Source organism: Lytechinus variegatus, chromosome 16 (genome assembly GCF_018143015.1).
Source record: "Lytechinus variegatus isolate NC3 chromosome 16, Lvar_3.0, whole genome shotgun sequence".
NCBI classification, from domain to species: Eukaryota; Metazoa; Echinodermata; class Echinoidea; order Temnopleuroida; family Toxopneustidae; genus Lytechinus; species Lytechinus variegatus.
The window spans coordinates 2,752,446-2,772,115 of NC_054755.1; the positions used below are offsets into that span (position 1 = coordinate 2,752,446).

The 19,670-nt window shown below is 36.0% G+C and overlaps 1 protein-coding gene across 1 annotated transcript; it reads left to right on the forward strand.

Moving 5' to 3' along the window:
• Positions 1-372: 372 nt before the first annotated feature.
• Positions 373-19,357, forward strand: LOC121430168 (proline-, glutamic acid- and leucine-rich protein 1-like). Its single transcript, XM_041627446.1, has 15 exons — positions 373-566; positions 2,871-2,935; positions 3,493-3,598; positions 4,159-4,314; positions 6,454-6,585; positions 7,022-7,172; positions 9,012-9,144; positions 9,750-9,837; positions 10,359-10,453; positions 14,037-14,129; positions 14,686-14,827; positions 15,820-15,967; positions 16,645-16,700; positions 17,564-17,773; positions 18,845-19,357. The coding sequence occupies exons 1-15, from the start codon at positions 429-431 to the stop codon at positions 19,355-19,357; spliced, it is 2,226 nt and encodes a 741-aa protein (XP_041483380.1). The 5' UTR covers positions 373-428.
• Positions 19,358-19,670: the final 313 nt, after the last annotated feature.

Sequence of the window (19,670 nt, forward strand, 5' to 3'; positions counted from 1 at the left end):
AAATGGGGCTATCCAAACAACAACAACAACTAATATTGGAATATCTCAAGTGATAAATTTTGATTTTACAATGAATTACAAATCAAAATATCCAGCTACGACTACTCGCCGCGTGTTTAATACTTGAATATCCACCCCATCGCCTACATGGGGGAATTCCCCTTATCCTACTTTATTTTCAGTCTTAGTCATTTATCTGTGAAAATATAAGAGCTTATTGTACATAATTTTATTGCTTAAAATACACATTTTGCTTCTTTATACATTATTTTTCTGTGAAAAGTATATGCTTTTGCTATAAATAAGTATAAATTCAAAAATTCAAAATAGAACATCAAATACGACTGGATATTAAGCTACACGCACTGCAACACGTGTGTCGCATTTTGACATTAGTGGTGTATGGAGCTTTGCTCTCTCTCGTCGAAATGGAACACAAACTTCTTGAAAACGCAAGCAAACTTCTGCAGCAAAACGTTCATGGATCAAATTCAAAGCAAACATCTAAGTTAATAGCCAGGCATTCAGCGGACCATTCAGTGGATACATTGATTTTCTCGGGAAAGGTATGTAGTAAACCAAATTTCCATGGCAAAATAAACCCAGTCATGCCATAGGCATTAATGATAGATCATCATCGGTACTAACGCAGGGAGCTCCGGCCCGCGAAGCGTGCCTGAGCCCGGGAGTTGACCGTGCAAAACGAGGGAGACACTGGGGGAGATTGGGGTCTCAATAGTAATCTTTAATAAAGTGTGGAAACACAAATAATGCACTTACCACGATTATATGGATGAAGGTCTATCATGACACACAAATCCTGACATCGAGGCACCGACTAGAACCTAAACTCCGAAAAGTTCTATCGCTATACAGTATACCTCTCCTTTCAAATGAATGAAAATGGCCGATGGACACTGAGGCTATATTTTTTTTTGAGGTTTCAATCTGTGCCTCGATGTCAGGATTTGTGTGTGATGATATACTGATAGACCTTCATCCATAAAATCGTGGTAGGTGCATAATTTCTGTTTCCACATTTTATTAAGATTACTATTGAGACCCCAATATGACCCCAGTCCCGTATCTCCCTCGCTTTGCACAGTCGACGCCTTGGCTCTGGCTCGCTACGTGGGCCGGAGCTCCCTGGGTTACATCAGTACGATGATTAATGCAAGCGCAAATCACGATCCAAATATTTTGAGGAACTGTCATGTAAAAAGGGGACTTTTAAGCAGTTTGTTACTTTAAATATACAAAATTCACAATAAAAATGCAAATGCACGTGCACAGCGCAAACTTAAAATGTGGATATTCACGCTGTAAAACAGACATTTCACAGAGCATTTAAAATTAATTTGTAAACCAAACAAAATAATAAAAGCCTGATATCTGAACTGCAGATATTGACTTTAAAACTTGATATTTTAAGCTACATATCAGCCTATGAGCAAGATAAACTATCTTATCCAACAGGCAATGCGAGCGTGAAAATAGTGGCATGAAATGATTTTAATTTTCCAAATCTTCCCGACCTTGATTTAATCATTTGTTTTCCTCCATTTATTTCCTATTTTTTTGTCCTCTCTTCTTTCCCTTTTATTTATTTCTTTTCCTACTTTTGTTCTGCTCTGCCAATGGGGGGAAGGGGGGGCAGGGATGTCAGCCCCCTGGATCTGCCCATGCAAACAGTTGCATTGAATGATTTGTTATGCATGGCTGATACACATTACAGTTAACTATCATTGAAAGATTAAAGATCAATTAAGTTTTCTCTATTCTAACTGTCTTGTAGCAACAAAACAAAGAAGACGAAAATAAGGCTGTGATTTTCCCTTTCATTCTTATGAAGCAGGATGTTGATAATGACCAGGGCTAGGTTGATTCCAACCTGACTCCATTGTCAATAAGGGCTCACTTTCAGGGGATTTTCATGGGAGAGATTATCCCATTGTCGAGGATGACTAACAGGGTTACTTAAATGTCTTGTTCCCTTTGAACCTTATTTTTAAATAAACAATACCCTAAGAAGAAAGCTTATGCCTCCATAGTGTTTGTTTGGTGATGTTTCTTTACTGGTAAATACAACATTTTGAAGGAGGAAATGTCACAAAAAATATGGAAGAATATTATGTTTATTATTGTTTTAAATATGATAAACAAATACATGAGAAAATGAAGTGTCATGAATGATATTTTATACCCTTCAATTTTTCTCCACAATATTTTTGTTAAAATATTATCAAGCATTGAAGAGTTGTAGCAAGCTGATTCAGAAGACTCCATATTTGTGAACCAAGAATGCATGTTCCTGAAATTGGTAGTAGGGTCCATGTTGAAATAATGTGGCAAAGGCAGGTTTTTTAAGAGGTGCAAAATGGCGAAACATTAGACATAAGCTTGATTTTTCAAAACAGTATATGCTTCGATATTATACAAGAGAGTGACGAAGCAAACACATGATATGTGTGATAACAAGTTGATCAATAATAGAAGAGGTCGAGCAAATTATTCCCACTGTCTCATTCATGAAATGTAAATTCATGAGTGAAAAAAGTTTACGAATTATCTAGAATTTAGATCAAATATAGCCTTCAGGGCAACTTAATAACATGGATGAGGGGGGTTGTATAAAACAAACAATACATTCATTCTTGTGCATAGAGGACCTAAATAATAAACTCTGTGTTTGACTCGTCAAATGGATATACCACGGACCTCGGTGGGGTATATCCATTGGCTCCTCTCAAACATCGTTCATTATTTGGCCCTGCATTCACCCGCTTACGTGCAGTATTTGTATACTGTATTTACATTGTAAAATGTCTTGTGGTCTAGCAATTATGAATTATTTTTTTTCTGTTTTGTAGAAACGTGGTTCTCTTCACGACTGGATCAGTCAAGTCAATGCCAACCTGAGTACGTCTGCATCAAGGTAATAAAATCAAGGTATTCCAAGACATAATTAGAAATTCCTACATTTCCAACTCCTTGTCTTTTTGAAATATTCTATCTAACTTTATCAATTCTTAATCTAAGTGGCATCCTTGAAGCATCCATTTACATCGGGAAGGTGATGTTATTAGGTCATCCACCAAGTAAAATATGCTATAAAACAGCAGCCCAGAATGGAACAACTGGCTATGTCCCAAAGATATTCTTCAAAAGTATTTCCTATTGAATAGATAATAGCCAGAAATGTAGTAGCAATGATTAATCCTGTATTTTTTGCAAAGGCTTGCATCAGCAAATTATTACATGTCACACGGAAGGTGAAGACAGACAACTTTAAGATAATTGTACACATGCTAATGATAAAATGTTGATAGTGATGATAATAATATCCCCACAATAATATACTGATTATAATGCACCTCAAAAGAATAATTCGAAAAGAAGTAAAACCCCCAAAAGAAAATAAAAACAAATTAGCAAGTTCATTAGGACATCACCAACTAATCACCATTGTTTTTAATTTCCTTCTTCTACCAGGCTTGAAGGTCTTGTCATCTTAAGAGCCATTATACAGCAATGTTCTCAGGAAACCTTTTCAGAATGCTGTGTGACCTGGGTCAGACTACTTATCAGTATCTTTCAGGTAATTTGTTTGAATGCTCCCCATTGAGTTGAGAAAGTATACATTGTGTGCAGCAAGTAATGGTTTGATAACAGTGAAGTACATGTAACATATGTAAAGTGCTGAGAGGCTTGGCTCAGATGTATTGTTATATAAAATGGAATTATTTATTCTAATTATCATTGTATGTTTTGTCATATTTTTTTAAAAATTGCTTTTATAATTTTGTTACTCTTTCAAAACTTGCTCTCACAGTTGACCTCCTTGGTTTTTTTTTTTGGGGGGGAGGGGCAGAGGTGGTAAGCAGACAGTTCCAACCACCAAAATAAAATGAGGTTTTTTCCATCGCATTTTAGTGCAGTTTTTGCATTATCTAGCTTTTCATGGGTACATTTATTGATTAGATACAAAATATTTCTCTGTATATGTAATTTTCATCACTTTTCATATATATGTATTTTTTCCTTCTGTTTTTAGCCTCACCAAACCCATTTATTGGTAAGATACAATATATATTTCTCTGTGTATGTAATCTACACCACCTGTATATACAGTATGTATTTGTTTCCTTTTGTTTTTAGCCTCACCAAACTCCAAGCATAGTAGAGATCGCATCTGGAATCCTGGTGGATATCTTCAAAACCGCATCATCTCAGAGCAATGAAATCACCAGAGATCTAGCAATCAATCACATCCCTGGTTTACTGGGAACCTTACTCAATGCTGAGTCAGAGGAGGTAACGTATTAATGCCAGTTGTGGTAACGATCTCAAATTGACTTTTTTACAGAATCCAATATAATGACCACCCAAGTGTCTGTTTGTATGAATGAAAAATGTGTGCCAAAGGATTCTGGAAGAAATTGTGTAATTGCTGAGAAATAAGCGCGGATTCGGGCACTTTCGTCGGGTCTTTATTCCAGCAATAATAATATACACTGTCCCACGTATGCCTATCTGTGTTGGTAATATTCAGTGTGATCGTTTTTCAGCTTAGATTTTATGATTTCACAAAGTTCAGTTTATGTAACTGCACCAGATCTAGATCCACGTTGATTTAGTAATAATTAATCTTGGTTTTACAGACTTTCTCCTGAAATCAGTGTTTTACTGCAACTAATTTCATTTAGCTTTAAGACCCATGTCATAGCAGTTTTTGTCAATGATGGCAAAGTCAGTTAAGCAACCAAAAACAAAGGCTACCGGTTCGATACCTGGGGAGCGTTTCATCAATATTTTTGCCCGACAAGTTGTCAGGTCTGACAACTTTCTTTGATAATGATTGGACGAGAGGCACTGTTACCATAGTAGCTGTTGGATAAAACAGTACTTGTCGGATAAAAAGTCTGACAAGTCCTTTCATGAAACGCTCCCCAGGCAAAGTCCTTACAAAGACTTTTAAAACTTGGGACCCTCTGGCACCTAGCCAGAAGCTCTGTATTTTAGAATAGAAAGAGTTAATAACATGTTATGTTGTGCAGGGCATGGTTGAAGGACAGTTCATTAGAGCTGAACTAGCTACCCTGGATAAATAACATTATTACAACTTCAGTATAATCATTGGCCCGTATTCTGAAGTCAGGTTTAACCCTAAAAAGACTGGGGGGAGGCTGATTTAGCCCCCCCTCGACATTTTTTGCGATAAATCCGCCGCGCGAAATATTTTGACCGCGTCGCTCGCTGACATTTTACTTTCAAGTCTCGGGCAACTTTTGAGACCAAAATTGTGACCTCCGGGTACGCGGTTCCAAAATTACGCAACATTTCGTAAGTGCATGCAGACCCAAAATTACTAAAAAACGTGAATTTGTGTACAAATCCAATGCAAATACTGTTCTTAGCCAAAATTCATAAATGTATCATTATTTTTCCTTTTACTGCTTAAAATCAATCAATTTTATCTTTTTTATGGTCAAAATAAATTCCCCGACAATTTCCATTGAAAAAACAATAAAAAACAAAAAGTAAAAAAACAAGGAAATACATAAGAAATTTAGAAAACAATAGAATACATAAGAAAATAAATGTGATTTTGAAATTTTTTAAAATTAATTTGATCAGATGCCTATCTAGAGTATGTGAAACAAAAATTAGCATTTCAGGGGCATTATTTTATTAATTAGAGCAAACTTATGATTTTACGCATAAATTAGCATAATTAATGAGACATGAGATTTTTTGCAGAATTTGATGTTATAGTTTTGTAGATAATGCCATGGGTAACGTGTGTGCCAATTTTTGTCGCGATCGCGCGATCGACGGCCGAGATCATAAGGGGGGCTGAATCAGCCCCCCCCCCAGTCTTCTTAGGCGTCGAAATAGCCCAGTCTCTTCAGGTTTAACTTAGACCAATCGTCTAACCCTGTGCTAAAATTATGGGAAGCCAAAAGTGTCAAAATTTTTATTACGTTGTATGTTTCTTATGCTTACTGTGCTCTTTTCTGATTCATTGATGGTGAAGACAATCATCTATTTATACTTCCTAGATAATTATGAATGATTTGAGAGCCAAATGAGCTGAAATAAGATTTCTCTACTGTTAGTGATTTATTTAACCATTGGCTATCCATACTTAAACCACAACTTTAAACCAAAGTTTAAGTTAAACCTGACTTCAAAATACAGGCCATTGGGTTTTAATTTTGTTGTACCAAGCAAAGGTGAAGGCAAGAATAATGGATCCAATAAGCTTGCTTGGAAGGGACAAGATGGCTGAGAAAATGATGGCTAACTCTGGAAATATTTTCCTCAACTTTTAAGTTGTACCAGAAACAAGAGTATAGGAAAGTTGTTTGAAGTGTGTAATTTCATGTCAATGGATGATTTTATCAAATGCTTTTGTGATATTTCTTTTCTACTTTCATTCATTTCATGAAGTGGTTGGTTCCTAGTCTCCGCCTCCTGGCTGTGTGTATGGAATGCTTTCCTGGTCCTTGCGGTGCAATCAGCTACAAACTTGAAGCAATGATCACTCCACATCTAGACTCCATCTATCCTGATATTCAAAAGGTATTTGTCTCTTTGATCAAAGTTGGGTTGTTCTCTGCTTTCTCAAAGCTGCCTACTACAGATACAAAAAAAAATCACAAGTGCTTAGGGACATGCTGTGCTATGTGTTATGCACTATAAATGACCCTATGATTATTTTTTTTATTACAGCTCTAACCAACAATAGAGCGTTTTTTAGCAGAAGCTCAGATTAACTTATAGAAAGTATTTATCTGATCTTAACCTTCCACAGAGCACAAAATATCAAGGTTGAAGTGAATTCTGAAATGCATTTTATGTGAAAGTCCTCAGAGTATCTATTCCATAGTCGGCAATGAATACATGATTTATACGTAATTAAGACATCTGTGCTTTTATCAAGGTATTTATATTTAGGGATGTTTAAAACATCTGAATGAATAGTTATTTCAAAGTTTTGTATAATTTCTTGTTTCAGTTGGCCCAAAAATGCTATCCATTGTTAGCTCGGCTAGGAGGAGGTGGTTCTGGAGGCATCAAATACACAGAAGCATTCAAACATTACTCCATGTTGATATTAAACACACTCAGAACGAAACTTGCTGTGCTCTATGTAGAATATGCATCAGGTAAGTTAATATACAGAATAATAATAGTAATATAATAATAATGATAACAATAGTAATGATAATGATAGTGATGATGATAATAACAACAACAATAGTAATAATAATAATGACAATGACAATGATAATAATAATAGTAATGATAATGATGATAATAACATTAATAATGATAATAATCTTGCTTGTGGAAAACATGCTTGAAATTGTTGATTGGTCATTGTTGGGATAGGATTTATAGCCAGACTTTAGTGACCAATCAATTTGAGTGTTGTTTAAATTCATGGTGAATTTTCATCATAGATCTAGATCTAGTGGCCCTTATTCCGAAGTTAAGTTTTAACTGGTCTATAAAGGCAACTTGACCACAGTTTATCTTCTAGCAGTGATCATGCTACAAAGGTAATTGTGTCTAAAATAGCAGCTTCCCGCTACTCCATTTTTTCTATTTTGAGGAAATGTGAGGAATGGTAATGAAAAGCCGCTAGAAGGATTTCAGTGAGGAAGACACGGCTCTGACTCTATGACAATGGTCCCAACACAGTGCTAACACTACCTGTTACCTATCATTCAGGGCCTGTATTCCATAAACGAGATAAGCAAGCTTAAGTAAAAAATCTAAGAATTTTGCCCTAACTTTAAGACAGTTGTGAGTTGTCTTAATTGCTTTAGTTTTAAGGCAATTTCGGCCCACGCCTTTTCTTTATCTTCAACGTGATCTTTGAATTGAGCCTGGGTCTCAATCTCTTCCCTCTGTCTTATTTCTGCTATCAGCGTAATTTTCTCTCCTGTGAAATTGGCTTTCCTTTTTTTCTCAGCCTCTATCTTGATCTCGTTTTGATGCGATTTTTGCTTTAACACATAAAACAAATGACTTTTTACCGCGGAGCAGCTGTTACGTTCGCAACAAAAGTTGCGTGACGTCACATCATTTCCTCATGACGTCATAGAATTTGAGACTTTGGCTTAGCCATATCATCTGACTTGAGACAAATGTCTTAAAGTTTATAGAATATTGGTAAGGAAGATTTCTTGGACAAGCAAAATGCTAAGACAAATTGCTGAAAGCTTATCTCGTTTATGGAATACGGGCCCAGATATCTAGACAATTTTCCCAACTCAGTGCTAACACTACCTGTTACCTACCCTCCAGATGCCTAGTGGCATATAGGGCCTCCTCCGAACGTCTCCACCTTTGCCTATCAGAGGCCACAGCTCTTAGTTCTGTCCACATGCTAACACTATGGGAAGCGTAAAATATCAAAATTTGTTTAAAATGTATGTGTCTCATTATTTAATTGTTAGTCATTATTCCCTGACAGTCATGAATGATTTGAGTGTCAAATGAGCTCATGAAATGATCCTGTACCTTAATTGGCTAGACAATTTATTATTAATAATAATCCACTTTTATATAGCTCTTTATGCATTGGAAGGATGTGTCTAAGCGTTTTAGAGATTATTATTACCCCGGTCATCGGATTCAATCAGTCATTTACTCACACAATGTGTGCACATCCTCCACTCCCTGGGGAGTATTCCAGTCAGTCGCGGGTGAGGGGCACACATTACTGGACAAGCTGAAATGACTTTCACATCCTACTGGGTACCCATTTAGCACCTGGGTCAAGAGTGGCAAAGTTTGAATTAATGCCTTGCCAAAGGACGCCAGATCGCAGTGGGATTCGAATACACAACCCTCTGTTTACAAGGCGAGTCAGAACCACTACACCACAGCTCCTCCATGTACTCTCATATTATGTATAATATAATGTATTCTCACATTAGCATCTTAACTTTCTTTGTTAATGTATTAATTCAATTTGCATATTTATGTTTCCTTAGATCTTGAGCCTTCTTCTGAAGAGGGTATTGAACCCATATCTCTCAGTCTCGCTCCTATCGAAGAACCAATGAGAACGTTTCATCTCACCAATCAGATAGAATCACTTACTAAGTGTCTCCAGATTATGCTAAGGTATCTTTAATAACTCATTTTTTCCAGTCTTTTGCCATGTCTTCTATATTGATATGTTTGCTAAGCATATTGCAGCTTTCACTCTTTTATTGTATCTTTTGTTATTTTCTGTTTGCTAATGTATCCTAATATCTCTAATGTTTGATTTTTTTTAGGTTTTTTATTATGTTTTCTTTATTGCTCTGTTTACAAAGATGTTCCTAATATCTCACCTTCCAGTATTTTGCAATGTCTTCTGAACACTTAAGATATATGTATTTTTTTCATTTCATTCCAGTCTACTGAAATGTTTACATGTATGTGTGTGATTAGATATTTTACAGATGTGTATCATTCTAATGTGATCATTTATTTCTTGTATATTTTGTATATTATGTACTGTGTATATTTACTATTATATTCATATGTATTTTGATTAACAGGGCCTGATTGCAAACCACCTTTTTATCTTTGTTGTTGTTTTTATCGTGTATAGCTGAATTGGTTACCCTGTATAAAGATGTGAAATAAATTTACATTTTAGGACCATTTTTAACATCACCATCCGAAAGGCATTATGTTGGATTAAAATCATATTCATATCAATATTTTTTCACTCCTAATAGAAATGAATTCCCTGCCAAGGCTTCCATCCCAGTGAAATCCATGTTAGATTACATTTCAAGTGCTCTTGATGTTACAGGCAAAACACTGGTAAGATTAAAATTCAAGTAATCAAAAAATTATAATTAGACATGTGACTCCTTCATACTGCTAGATAGAAGTGTTATTGTTCTTGATTGTACTAGTTCATTATTTTTAGGCATCACTGCCTTGTAAAAGTGAAAAAAATCACATTGTTTTATCCTTGAAATTCATGGATCTTCATTGGAACATTACTCAAGAAAACCACCTTCTGAAACTGTTTTTAATTCCACCTTTGATTGTATTCTTGTGAGCTGTAAAGCAAATTGTTTTAATTTATAAAAAAAATAGGTGAAAAATTTAGAATTTATCATGAAATTTAAAGAGAATTATTGTGTAGAAAGATGTACTTGAATAGCTGAATGTTGCTGATAACAAGGTGTTGCACAACTTTTTTTTATTACTATGTCTTCAGTCATTTACAATTATTAAAAAAAATTCTTCAATCTTTCAAGCTTCTTCTCTTGGTATTGAAAGAACCGCTTGTTTTGACTTTCACCCATTGAACATGTTCTCATTATTTTCCTAAGGATGATCATGTGACTTCAGAATCATCCATGTTAGCCCTCGTCCTTCCCAGAATTCATCAGGCTACTTTACAACTTCTAAAGGCTCTAATTGAAAGGTAATATTAGAAGCTATTTCTTGGAATCATATTGTTTTATAGTTTTAGTTTATAGATATTAACCCTCTGGGTGCGGGGCCGTATTTCCAAATTCACTCACCTCTGATGAAGCCGTTTTCACGTTTTGACAACTTTGTCCAAATTTGGGGGTAGGTTCATTTTGAATCACTTGTATTTTTCTTCAAAGTAAGCACAAAAAAAAAGTTAACACGCAATATTAACTCAATGAGGATATGAGAAGAGATGTGAGATTTAAGACTGTTTATCCAATTATCGTAGCTTACCAGTATAATGTCATTGCGTAAGCCAACGGGCAATCCGTCCCACAGAATAGGAAATAGAAATGGGGCCGCATTAGCTAGTCGCTTTGTGCGAGCTCTCAGATGCTGAAAAAGGAGGTCATCCAGACGCCTTGCAATCACATGGATGTTAGCTTGAACATCGTCACAAGAAGTGAGATGGAGAAGAGACTTAAATACAAAGGTTATGATAATGTAGGCACAACGAGACTTAAGACTTTGCCAGTTAAGCAATTGAAGTTGTTTTTAGTAAGACATTCGTTGCCTTTGTTGTTTTAGAATGAGATGGGTTGCACGGCAGAATTACTGGGCAGAATGGGCACAATTTTCTTCACACTGCCGTATCTTGTGGAGTTTGTCAGCCTGATCTCTTTGTAGTGCCTCCTCATTGTTTGCCAAGTGAAGAAATGCCAAGATCTGTAGAAATCTCTCCCTTGAAATTGTCCTTTTCACCCCTAAGTTTAGAAGGGCGTCATTACTCCAATACAAGTTGTAGGAAGGGAGTCTAGCAAATCCCGTGAACATGATAACACCTATGACAGCCTTGCTATCCCCGTCATTCACTGGCTTCCATTTCCTCGCTCTACTGTGGGGTGACAGATTATCCTTTCCACCTTTACTTGCGAAGTACTGCTCAGCGTATCGATTTGTCTCAATTACAATCTTATGAATAATGTCCTTGGTAAGAAAATCAGAAAAGATCTCATAAGGTGTTGCCTCACTATCAGGTTCCTGTAACAATGGGCCAACTCTCTCGCTGAACGCCTTTAGCCATACGTCATCGTAAACCCCTTCAACAATTCCTCCAGCATCGCCATTATCACCAACCTCATTCCCATGGTCAAGCTCTGGGTTGGAATCAACATCCATTTCTTTCTCCGACTCCTCATCTGGCAAACTCCATCCAGCTTCTCACGCCTCCAAATCAAGATGGTCATCATCCCCATTTTCACTAAATTGGTCAGAGGTGATAAAGTCTATTGCTTCCCTAAGCTCATCCTCATTCAAGGACCGTCTCATCATCCTGACGGACAAAGAAGAACTGAAGAAGAGAATCCTGTAAAACAGAATGACATTAATGTAACTTCAAAACAAAAGCTTATACGTAGATGGTTATTGCATTTATAAATAAAACATAAGAATAATATAGCAACTGCACCCTAAATCTCTAAACCTTTAAAGGGGGTACTCCAAGCTGAGAATAATATGGTTCGAAAAAAGAATAAAGAATAAAGATCTACAACTGTACTTAAAAATACTTAAAATTTTATCAAAATTCGACAAGAAACACCAAAATTATGACACTTTTATGAACCATTACATTACCTTGGTGAAACAGTTTGAGTTATATCCATGTTTTCAAGATTATTCAGTGAGTTAACTTCCTCACTTTTATTAAAAGGGAGACATATCATACACAATGATAATGTGATATCATCAGAAAACCTAAAGAGGGAATATGCCATCATCACTCCACCAGGTATATATTCATGATAACATGCGTGTACAGGTCACTGTATTCATAACATACTGTCCTATAGCTTTGGTAAATGGTCAGTACTGAAGAATCATTGAACATCACAATTCAAGATTCAAAATTACAAAAATGTAATAATAATATGCAACATTTGCCCCTGTGCCGTGTAACTATGAATGTATTAAAGCAGCACATGTAAATGTGACACTTACCAGACTTTACTCCATACGTCAATCAAACTCAAAGGAGGTGATGTCTGACTGCTGACCTGTCGTGCCACGTCCAGGCATGTGTAGTCCGAGAAGTCACACAGAGGTTCTAACCAATTGTCTTGGGACATGGACATCTTGCCCGCAAATTCACAGTTGCACTCCCAGCCATAAAGACAACAACAAAAACAGTTTCATGAGATGAGATTACTGTGCAATCCAATAAAAAAGCAAAATAATGTTGAAAATAATTGTTGAGACATCATTGTTCTTCCAGAAATATTAGTTGTGTTATATGTACACGCAAAGGATTATGGGACTAGCTTGCACACGCACTCGCACGTGTCTGCTTCAGCCCGGTATTCATGAATAACAATTTGTGTACGGATTTTGATGAGAAAAATGCTTAAAGAATTTAGTCACTGATTTTGAAAGAAAGATGTTTGAAATTACATGAAATGCTCAACCCAAGTGAGGTAAATGGGTACCTGGCAGGAATTTATTCCTTGAAACGCAGCGCACGTAACAGCTGCACTCCTAAAGCCAGGATAATTATGCTGCATACCGTAGAGCGCTTAGAGACTTCTGACAAAGTAAGTATTAAGCGCTATATAAGCAAGTATAAATATCATGAAATTTCTTAAAATCTTCATTTATATGTTGTATAATTTATGAAGTTCAAATTTCACTGTAATATTTAACCGAACAATGTAATTTGTGATTCTTTGTAAAAATATATTTTAAAAATAATTATTTCAAGATTCCTTACAGTTCTGTGATGATTGATAGATTTTATTCTTCTTCATTTCAAACAAATCGACAAAGCAAGTAGGAACAAATCAGAGTATGAATAACAGAAATAAAAGAGGGAACTCACTGGAAAGCGTTGTTTATTTATGTGAGTCCCCTGAAATAAATAACTGATTAAAATTTATCAAATACAAATAAAAATTAACAATGTTCAATAGAATAATTGCAAATACTAATGTGGTCAAGGTTCGTATGTTTATACACTATACAAAAATTGATACAATCATGACAATATATTCATACCCATGGTGTACAAAAGATATAGATTTTTAGTAGCTCTATAAGATGATACCAAAGATAAGTTGAAATTCCCATTAAAAAGTGATATAAAATTGCAAAGAAAAATCTCTTCTTTTTTTTCAAAAGGGGTTAGGTCCATTTCAGTTTAGTTGCAAAAGGGGTTAGGTCCACAATGATAATTTTTAAAAGAATATATAGAAAAAAAATTGAAGATGGGTAGATTTCTTTATACCCAATTTTATGTTCACATGATAGGGTAGTACAACATGACATCTTAGTTTCTCATAAGAGTATTGCAGTAAGTGAGAATAATAAACATGGTTTTTCTCGGAATGGTAAAAAGTGGACCTAACCCCTTTTGCAAATAAACTCTTCATATACAAGACAGCGATTCAGATAGTGTATATAAAATAAATTAGACAATACAAGATGGAATATGATGTACAGGATGGTAGATGTAATGCAATACTTGTAATTATGCAAAATAATAATAATGACAGTGGGAATTCATCTTGTATGATTCGATTCTTTCTGTTTTATTCTCACAGCTGCTGCATAAATCACTACAATCATCAAATAAACCAGATCTTCCTTAAAATGCTTGGATGGACTCATTCACAGGCCATGGTAAAACCATTCAGGTAATAATTCATTTTCTAATTGAAGAATATCACTGGCTACAAGTTAATGAATATGTGAGATGAATTTTTTGATACCCTACAAAATACTTGTATGTTCGTCAGTGACAGAACTTTTACTGTGTCAGCTTCAAATAACGGGAATGATTTTCCTCTTATAATAAGTCTCTATCTATAGCAATGTTCAGAAAGGCATTAATATCTTGTCTCTTTTAATAGTAGTTTGTAGATTTAGCATTATACATGTATAATTCCTTTTAATTATTTCATTGTAAGCACTTCGGGTCTTATGAGAAAAGGGCAGTATAAGCAATCAGTAATGATAATAATGATGATAATTTGGGTTTTCTTCTGTAATTGCCTGATTTTGAGAGGGAAGCAGATTCATTTCTACTTGAAGTAATCTGAAGTAATTGTAGTTCAGAGTCATTAGACAGTCTCTATGAGCTAACATGATCTCCACTGAGCACTTTATACCAGTTAACATGTAGAATGGATTTAGTAATTAATGTTTTGTGATAGGTAGTTGTATTCTTGATCTTGTTTGATATTCCTCCAGAAACCTACGAGCCGAAGTATACCGGACCATTGGGACGTGGCTCAAGACTGCTGGGGTATCGTCTGGATTTGCTACGATGGCAGGAGAAAAACTGATACATCAATGCATACAAGATGCTACGCCACCAGTGAGCACAACAAAGGTATGATGATGATGGTAGTGATGATGATGATGGTGGTGAATTTGGTTATGATGACAATGGCGATCATTTTCATAATGATGATGACGTCAGTGATGACAATGTTGATGATGATGATATTCAGATGTTCAAAATTTATTGTGGAGCCCAGTTGATTAGTCTTCTGACTTTGAAACAGATGGTCTTGGGTTCGAGTCCCAACCATGGAGTAATTTCCTACAGCAAGAAATTTATCCACATTGTGCTGATCTTGACCCAGGTGAGATGAATGGTACCTGGCAAGATTAATTCCTTGCATGCACTGCACCCTGAAAGGCAGCTCGAGCTAAGGCCGGGGTAATAATAATGATAAGCAATGCGCCTCGGAATATATTATTTTTAATAGATGGTGCTATATAAATGCCTATTATTATTATGATTATTATTATTATTGTAATGCTCAAATAAAATAAATTAACATTGGCATTAATATCATAATCTGGCTGTCAGTACACACAAAATACAATATATAATGAATAATTAGAAAAATTATGGCAGTAAATAATATATGATGCAAACTTACACAACTGTAGTGCATGATAATACTAAACCAAAACAAGCCTAAAGATGATGATAATGATGTTGAGGATTACAGAAAACAAAGAAGAGAAAGGGGAAAAGATGAAGATTAGGAGGAGAAGAACATGTCCACTTCTGACCTGTTTCAGAGAAGAGTGGCAAGTTAATAGTAATGCCTTCACTACCAAGCATGGGTTAGGACCAGTACCATGGAGTGATACATATACACATGTACAGACACAGATCATTATATTTGAGATTTTACATGAAGAATACATGTTCAGAGGCAGAGCCAAACACCCTGCCTAAGAAAGATACACGGTGTACCGTGAAACCTACTATGCCAAACTTCCTGTTATTTATTCATAGGTTTGATTCTGGAAATATAGAAATTCCCAGTTTTTATTTTGTATTTCACCTTTGTCTTTTTTCTACAGTTGACAAGTGGTGTGCAGGCCAAGAGTGAGAAGAAAGGAGGGAAGGTAAAGGTCAAGGGTCAGAGTTCACAGAGCAGTGACCTATCATCCAGAGGTCAACAATCTGACCAGTACCTTGACAGGGTACTCTGTTTGACAGCATTACAAGGTGAGATCTTGATTTGAATAGGAGCAACTCTTGTGTGTCAAATTATTGTACTAGTGGGCGTATGGTAAAGAGAATATTCACTTATATATTCACTAATATTTTTTTTCTATCAATGTAGATTTATTGGTCCGTATTCTGAATTTGGGTTTAACTTAAACTCAGGTTTAAAGTTATGGTTTAAGTATTGTTACATAAATCAATAACAGTAGAGATATCATATTTCCAGCTCATTTGGCTCTCAAATCCTTCATAATTGTCTAGGAAGTATAAATAGATGATTGCCTTCACCATCAATGAATCAGAAAGAGCACAGTAAACATGAGAAACATACGACGTAATGAATTTTTATAAAACTTTTGGCTTCCCATAATTTTAGCACAGAGTTAGTCCTTAGTCTAAGTTAAACCTGACTTAAGAATTCGGCCATTGAGTTGGAAACAGAATGAATAAATTGGAACTTTCTATACCAAGATTGTCATGCCAATTAGAATCAGCTGAAGGTTACTGTATGTAACTTAGTGAATCAGAAGTTTTATTTTATGTTCAAGTTTGGGAAATTCAAGTGAAGCTATTGCTAGGATTATATTAGCTTTAGCTTGTAACACAGATCTTAAATAGTTCTTGATCATGTAGTATTTGTGCAATGATTAATATTTATGATTATTTTCTTTTTCCAGCATTGCGACAGTTGATGCTGACAAGTGGAGTCAAACTGAAAGCGAACCTTCATCAAGTGAGTAAAAGAATTTTCAATATAACTGACCAAGATGTACATACTTTAAATATCGACTTTCCTCTCAGAAAGTCTATAGGCTCCTGTGCTGTAATATTAGTCTTGATGAGTATTCCTTTATGATAAAAGAATAGAAAAAGCAATAGTGAAATTAAGTATGATATGTGAATTGCTACTTTTAGTCTTCTGTTCCATCTATTAAATCTCCATTTGAGCATCCAACATGGTTAAATCCTAGTACGTCTGAAGCCATTTTGTCTACCAACGATTTGGTCTAATTGCCACTTTGTTCACTTACCATTTTGTTAAATTTCGAGTGAGACTCCAGCTATTTCGTTGAAAATCCACCTGGTCTGACACTAATCTAATATATACTAGTCTAATATATGGTTAGATGAACTGTTTGTGAATGAATTATTCCTACATGTAACAAAGTGCAAAATAATAAGTACATGAATTAGTGGTGAGACTAAATGAGAATTACCAAGTGTGTATTAGACCACATTTAGTGTAGGCTGAGCAGTAATTAGACCAAAGTGGTGGTAGAACGAATATGTTTAGGCCATGTGATAGTAGGTCTATACTGTCTGAGAAAATCATGTGCCTTTTGACTAAGTGAATATTTACTGATAAAGACTGTGGGTTCTTTATCTACTAGTATTGAAATACAGCTGTATTTAGAATCACACTAATCTTTCTGTTCCCTATTTGTGGAATAAACATTGTTATAGTCAAGCCACAGTAAAGACTATGTGATTATAATGTTGAATTGTGGTTAAGGAATCTGTGACAGTTAGCACATGAATTTGATATTATTTCAATATAACATGTTTAATATTTCTAAATTTAAATCTTGATTACAGGACGTCTACCAGTTTATCATCCCTCTCTTGACTAAGATCCAGAGCAGTGATGCCTCCAGCATTCCATCACCATACACCTGTTCTGAGTGTAGGAAGGAGCTGTATGGGATACTCCTAGCAGTGGTACTGGTACCCCACCCCCAGGCCCCTTCACCCCTCAACCTGGCTGTGGCTATCTTCAAAGAGGGAAAGAATGACAGGAGTATAGAAGTAGGTGCACAATACTGTAAAAGTGGAAATTTTCGCGGTGTGGAAATTTTCACGGAATTCGCGGCGAGATTAGCGAGCGTGAATTCATGAGCAATTATTTTAATGCAAGTTTTGATCCGCGATGCAATTGCGTGTATCGTGGGTTTTGGCAAAGAGATTGCATAATTTGACCTATAGAGGGTGACATTTAACTCATTGAGTGCTTCGTGCACGCTACGTATCCTACTATAACATGCCACACTCGTGCTCGCACGCCTACTATTGATTGCTTTGTGCTTGCATTGTTTCCTACCCTCGCCTGCTTCGTGCATGACTGCGCACATTCGGAATTACAATCATTGTTACGCCGTTTGCATTGTATTGCGCATCGCATGCATGCCGTAATTAGCTCTATTGTGTGAAGTGCGAACTCTGCTTTCTGACAGATCAACTTACGCGGTTTACATTCAACTTTTTCGAGTATTTCTACATTTTTTACAAGATATGGCTCCGCCTCTGAGAGGGAAGAGACCTGGGTTTTTTTTGATCCATACAAAACACTCCACAAAATGGAACTACTTGATACAACTCATATTTTAGCGGTAAAGATAATAACCAATTCATATAATGAGGACACCATTATAAGGGGTATGAAATTTCCTACAACTTTACTACACAATATTTTGTTGATAAACTAATCGTTAGAGAGTTACAAGCAATTGTAATCATGACTATTGAAAGGAGTGAATACGACTCGCGATCCCAAAATCAATGTGGCACAGGGGGGTTTTGTGGTTGGCACAGGGGATTAGCATCGGATTAGCACTGTGGCATTGGGTTAGTAGTGTGCGTGGCATGTTAAGAGTTAAGCAAGCAAGCTTGAGCTCCAAATTCATATGCATCGTGAGAATTTGTTCCCTATATCAGTTTACATGTTCAATTGATCACACATGTGATAACAATTCTGCATATACCATACTATTGAAACCACCTGTGTGAATTTAGGCCAGGGTACCCAAACAGATTTTCTTAAATACCAAGTAATTGTACAACTGTTAGTTCTCACATCCTCTATGATCTTCTTGTGTTCAGGTATCTAGTGCGTGCAGGGAAGCTGCCGTAATCTGCGACACCATCATTCACCCCCGGAGACCTCCCGTACCTTGCGCCAAATCCCAGGCCCCGCCTACCTCCTTGGTGCTCCAAGCTCCGCCCACTCCCGCACCAGGTACTTCCACCCTTCAGGAAGAACAAGTTGCCATGGAAATTGACTCTGGTGACAAAACATATCCAAGTGAAAGGATAGTGTCTTCCACCAAAGAGTGTGAGGTCCAGATAGTGTCTCCATTGCTTGATAGTGATGTACAAACTGTCGCTGATGAGCATCCACATGTTTCAATACAGGATGATGCCAAACACAACCGGGAAATATCCAATACTTTACCTGATAGCAGAAAAACTGATAAGGCATCCACATCAATTACCAGTGATGTAAGAACAGATAGTGAGGATGAAAACAAAGAGCAGGAGGAGGAAGAAGAAGAGGAGATGCAGGAAAAAGAGGAGAAAGATGATGGTAAGAAGACAGACGAGAAGAAAGCCTAAGACGAGGAAAACCCTGGAACGTCAAGTCGAAAAAGAAAACAGGAAACATTGTCAAGTCCACAGGTAACTATATTTTCACCCATGATTAGTTTCTTCTTTTCACTGTTTATTTTAGAAAGAGTATCTTTGAAAATTGAATAGAGGACAAGCATTAATGTGGTGAATAGACATATATTTAACCATATTGATTTTCTATACTTGGGGCAGTTTCATAAAGCTGTGACTTGAGGAACGACTGGTGATCCTTTCTTGTGGTAAATAATATTCACCATTAAATATTCATTGATGATTATTTAGCACGTAAGAAAGTATC

Excerpts from the sequence above, each read along its gene's own strand:
- LOC121430168 (XM_041627446.1), top strand. The coding sequence starts at position 429 with ATGGAACACAAACTTCTTGAAAACGCAAGCAAACTTCTGCAGCAAAAC. Across the intron at positions 7,173-9,011 it reads CTATGTAGAATATGCATCAG|ATCTTGAGCCTTCTTCTGAA; the intron begins GTAAGTTAATAT and ends ATGTTTCCTTAG. Across the intron at positions 14,130-14,685 it reads GCCATGGTAAAACCATTCAG|AAACCTACGAGCCGAAGTAT; the intron begins GTAATAATTCAT and ends ATATTCCTCCAG.